Below are 4467 nucleotides of genomic sequence, written 5' to 3'. Positions count from 1 at the left end.
ATACTAAAACGAACACAATCATCAACGGTGTGTTGGCTTCTAACATAAGATAGCTATTCCCATAGAAAGTCCAATGCCAGACTCTCATGCAACGCAGGAGCATCATTTGTTCCATCATATCATATGCCAGACTCTCATGCAACGCAGGAGCATCATTTGTTCCATCATATCATATGCCAGACTCTCATGCAACGCAGGAGCATCATTTGTTCCATCATATCATATGCCAGACTCTCATGCAACGCAGGAGCATCATTTGTTCCATCATATCATATGGATTTTGGTTGCTTGAAGCAGAAACTGCTTCGGACAACTGATATGTGTTTAGCAAAATGAATTGCCAGATTCATGATAATATAGCAATATTTGTAGACAACAATAGTCACAACAAACGATTCTATTAATGAACTTTTGGTCAAACCACTGGACTTTTGGGGCTTCCACGTTCTCTTATCTTTTAGACGGACAAAATGATTAATTGTTTTCTTCTCAGTTTCATTTTAATTTTATTTCATTTTACTTGGTAGGAAGTTTTGTGTTAGCTTTTATTATGTTTTACAACAGAGTTTAGTTAACGTGATCATTATGCTAAAATATACATAAACTATCTCATATTTTGTAAGCATTGCTGAATCTGGAATTAATTAACAGTCGCGACCGTGACCGATGTGTGTAAATCAAATTACACTCGAGCTACCTTCTCATATCAGATCTCCAGATCTGGTGTGTATTGCAAGAAACCCAGCAACCTGCAATGATTCGGTTAAATCCGGTTCAGGGTCTGGGTTAAATCCGGACCAGGGTTTGGGTTAAACCCAGCAATTAAACTTGCAAAAATATAGTTCATTAAACCGAATCGAGCAATAATGAATTGCATAACGCCGATTCGGTTAAATCCGGTTGGGTTTCGGTCCGTCTTTATAAATCATTATTGCTTGATTCGGTCTAATATAAAACACAAAAAACCACACGAGAAAGGTATAATATAAAACACAAAAAACCACACGAGAAAGCACATCCTTCGTCTTCGCTTGGAAGCCTTTCAGCTGCACACCAACTGTTCGACGAATTGCGGCAGAGAGTTTGTAAAACAGAAGTGCTTATGGAGGAAGAAAACTGGGAAGCGTCCTCTTCAAGCAAGACCGAAGAACCTGGTTTCGCAGCCGATGACGACGAAGAGTTTCACTCAGGACCCAAGTTACAATTCAGGTGGGATCTAACTTCATCAACTAGTTTCTGTATGCTAAGCTAATCATCAACTCATTGTTTTTTTTATTGTAGAGTTGGATCTTCAAAGGCTCGTTGGGTTACAGAGTTAGGAATGGCTGAAGTTGAGGTTAAAAGAGGGAAGCTTTGGACAACAACTGGAATCATTCGTAGCGGAAAGACATATTGTTTCATAGAAGAGGCTTTGTATGTTTGGCAAACAAAGTTCTGTTTTGTTTTTTTAACTCAATTCATCTGATGAAGTCTCTTCCTTTGGCAGGTATTTGAGTGAGATAGGAGAGTTGCAGATCCTGGGTAATGAAGATGTGGTGATCCCATTGAAGGGCTTGTATGAGATGGTTACAGAGGAGAAAAGTGGATGCTGTTGGGAAAGCTATGAGGTTTATAGATACTTGAAGGGTCTAGGTTACATCTTAGGCAGGCATGGAGTTCCTTGGACGTCAAAGGGTGCTGCCATTATGACACCTAGTGGTGAAGGCGAGGATTCTGTCACTAAACTCTTGGGAGATATGCAACTCTGTGATGCAAGAGAGGTGTTTGACGTGTATTTGCCAAACAGCCGGTTCAAGAAGTCTTCTCCTGGTGAACCGAGCTTTGTGGCTTGTTTATCAGGGTAAGCGTTTTCGTTAGCTCCAACTATGAAAGCAATTTTTCTTCATTTAAACATCTTACTCAGTCCTCTTTCTTACAGGGACTCTCCACCAAGCAAAGAAGATGTTAGAGTCCTGCAAAGCCGCATAGCTGCACCGTTAAGGTTCTGTCATATCGCTCAGGGTCGTGTTAGTTTCTTTTCGTTCAGTTCCATAAACCTCCCTATCTTACCATAAAATGTAACAAAAAACAAAAAACAAAAAGCGAATGTTCTTGTATTCTCTTGAATAGACAAAGTCACTGAGAGTTTACATACACTTTGGAGTAATCTTGGTGATGCGTATTCATGAGGTAATATGTACTACAAGTACAACTTTCTATTTTTTTCTACAAGGGCATTTAGTAAGAATCTTCCTTTGGTGAGATAAGCTTGTATCCTCGTAGATGGAGATACACTAGGGACTGTGAAGCTTTTTCAGGTCATTTGCGTTGGCAAACCACGTTGGTATTATCTTTGGCAGATGTGGATACAAATCCTTGTATGTTCCTTTTATCGTATTTACTACATGAACTCCAGTGGCTTCTTTAATATCTGCAACTCATCAAGTGCAACATAAGTTAGGTAAAGAAAAGAGGTGAAAACAGACTGTTATTTTAGATGGAAATTGAAATTGCAACCTTTGAGCAGCTTCTTCTCATAAGAAAGTTGAGCAATGATATAGACGACTGCAGCTGCGATTGATGATGGAGGCCTGCTTCTGCAATATGTAGAAATAGGGTTCTTACATCTACTCAGTTCCAGAAACTGCCTAAATAGTGAAGGTACCTGTTAACATGGTCAGTACACCTTTCTGCAGCTTCTTCAGCAGCTTTAATGGCTTGTCTATTCATTTGAAGGTCAATGGAATACCGCTTCTGCAGATGAACATAATAATATCAGTAAATGAGAAGCTATTATATATTAACCAAGAGGTTAAGAAGGCACAGAAACTCACTGCAAACTCAGCAGCTCGGATGTGTATCAACTGAGGAGGGAGGCCAAGTTTGTCAACTACGGATCTGACTGCACTGGTAATCTTAGACTGTTTTGCTCCATCGGCAACAGAAGATATGTCTATATATAAAGAAAAAAAATAGGTTTTGAAGGAAGGATTCAACATCAAGAAACAGGAACAAGAATTTTTCAAAACTGAGTACCTTTGATACTCAACGCCATGCCATTTTGTCTACAGGCTATGTAGATAGAAGCAGCAAAACGAACGTTGAGTATGTTTATTTGTCCCTTTATTTGTTCTGAGATCTCAGTAGCCTGATTCTACAGATCAAGAAAACACACACTAGTTCATTCAAGCTTTCTATATACTAACAATCAAGAAACACACACACCAATTCATGCTTTTGTATACTAACTATCAAGAAACACACACACTAGTTTAAGCTTTCTGTATACTAACTATCAAGAGCACACACCAGTTATATACTAACTATCAAGAACACACACACTAGTTCAAGATTACTGCATACTAACTATCAAGAACACACACACACACTAGTTCAAGCTTCTTATACTAACAATCAAGAAACAAACACACCAATTCAAGCATTTTGTATATTAACTATCAAGAACACATACCAAGGTTTATAGAAGAACCCTAAAAAAAAAACTTACCTTGACTGTCGCACGAAGACTCAACCTGTACAACAAATGGATGAGTCAATAGTTAAACTATAAATAGAAAGAAACCCTGAAAGAACATTTTAAGTTCCTTAAATAGAAAGAAAGAAAGAAAGAAAAGAAAGCGCTACCTATCGGACATAGAAGCGATGACGGTGGCATCATCGGAGGAAGCGTTACTCTGTTGCGTGGTGCTCACGTCAAGGTCGAAGCCAAGTTTCTGCAAGTTGTCATCAGAAGACGAAGAAGGATTCTTCGCCACGTGATTGTACACGAACCCGTCGCTAGTTTGATAGCGACTGCAACAGTCATCGAAGCCCCACATCTTGAAAACCCTAGAAGTTAGCTATCAATGGAGTCAGGTGAGACTTTGAAGAAGAGGAGAGAAGTGGAGGGAGTTAACAGAATAAACGGTTTGCTTTTGCTTCCCCCTTTTTTTGTAGACGAAATGGAGAAGGGGTGAGAATTCACTGTGTGATGGTGCACCTTAAAGGTAACTAGCTATGGTGGCGAATCTAGAAGTTGTTTTGATCTGGGGCATACATATAAAATGAACAACATCAACAGGGGCATTTGATAAAAAATATTAAAAATACTCTGAAATTTTAAAATCCATGGTGGGCAATTGCCCTATCCTTTGTCCATGTACCTCCGCCACTGGTGTGGGACCGGTCTACGTTTTGGTGGATAGTTCATAATCTTCTCCGTCTATTAGATGACGGAACTACGTGCCGTTTCGTGGCTACGTAACCAAAACTAGTGTCGTTTACCTGAATAAACTCTCACCGTCTCACGTGAGTCCGTGACAATATTTTTTGGGCCTAAGAAGTATGTACTAGGCCTTTAAAGTCTAAGTGTTGTTCTTTATACCCAAATATATTATCAGCCATGATTGCTCCTTTCATCTTTTTTTACCCTTTTTAAACCGTGTACGAATTAAATCATCAAGATTCGCATTACAAGTAAAGTTTGGA

At 39.1% G+C, this 4467-nt stretch overlaps 2 protein-coding genes across 2 annotated transcripts; one reads left to right on the top strand and one right to left on the bottom strand.

The window, feature by feature from the left end:
* The first annotated feature begins 967 nt into the window (after positions 1-967).
* Positions 968-2136, top strand: LOC106339693. The gene is made up of 4 exons (XM_013778549.1): positions 968-1209; positions 1282-1413; positions 1487-1840; positions 1919-2136. Exons 1-4 carry the CDS (start codon positions 1103-1105, stop codon positions 2052-2054), a joined length of 729 nt encoding a protein of 242 aa, XP_013634003.1. The 5' UTR covers positions 968-1102; the 3' UTR covers positions 2055-2136.
* Positions 2137-2253: 117 nt separating this feature from the next.
* LOC106339692 (transcription initiation factor IIB-1-like) lies at positions 2254-4014 on the bottom strand. Its single transcript, XM_013778548.1, has 7 exons — positions 3625-4014; positions 3488-3512; positions 3016-3133; positions 2814-2932; positions 2645-2733; positions 2497-2576; positions 2254-2410 (listed from the first exon to the last, which is right to left on the bottom strand). The coding sequence occupies exons 1-7, from the start codon at positions 3816-3818 to the stop codon at positions 2274-2276; spliced, it is 762 nt and encodes a 253-aa protein (XP_013634002.1). The 5' UTR covers positions 3819-4014; the 3' UTR covers positions 2254-2273.
* Positions 4015-4467: the final 453 nt, after the last annotated feature.

The sequence above is a fragment of the Brassica oleracea genome, chromosome C4 (assembly GCF_000695525.1).
Source record: "Brassica oleracea var. oleracea cultivar TO1000 chromosome C4, BOL, whole genome shotgun sequence".
Taxonomy (NCBI): domain Eukaryota; kingdom Viridiplantae; phylum Streptophyta; class Magnoliopsida; order Brassicales; family Brassicaceae; genus Brassica; species Brassica oleracea.
Note: the sequence above shows the minus strand (reverse complement) of the source record. Positions and strands in the feature narration are given on the sequence as shown.

Excerpts from the sequence above, each read along its gene's own strand:
- LOC106339693 (XM_013778549.1), top strand. The coding sequence starts at position 1,103 with ATGGAGGAAGAAAACTGGGAAGCGTCCTCTTCAAGCAAGACCGAAGAA. Across the intron at positions 1,210-1,281 it reads GGACCCAAGTTACAATTCAG|AGTTGGATCTTCAAAGGCTC; the intron begins GTGGGATCTAAC and ends TTTTTATTGTAG. Across the intron at positions 1,841-1,918 it reads TTTGTGGCTTGTTTATCAGG|GGACTCTCCACCAAGCAAAG; the intron begins GTAAGCGTTTTC and ends TCTTTCTTACAG.
- LOC106339692 (XM_013778548.1), bottom strand. The coding sequence starts at position 3,818 with ATGTGGGGCTTCGATGACTGTTGCAGTCGCTATCAAACTAGCGACGGG. Across the intron at positions 3,134-3,487 it reads GTCTTCGTGCGACAGTCAAG|AATCAGGCTACTGAGATCTC; the intron begins GTAAGTTTTTTT and ends CTTGATCTGTAG. Across the intron at positions 2,734-2,813 it reads TCCGAGCTGCTGAGTTTGCA|AAGCGGTATTCCATTGACCT; the intron begins GTGAGTTTCTGT and ends GTTCATCTGCAG.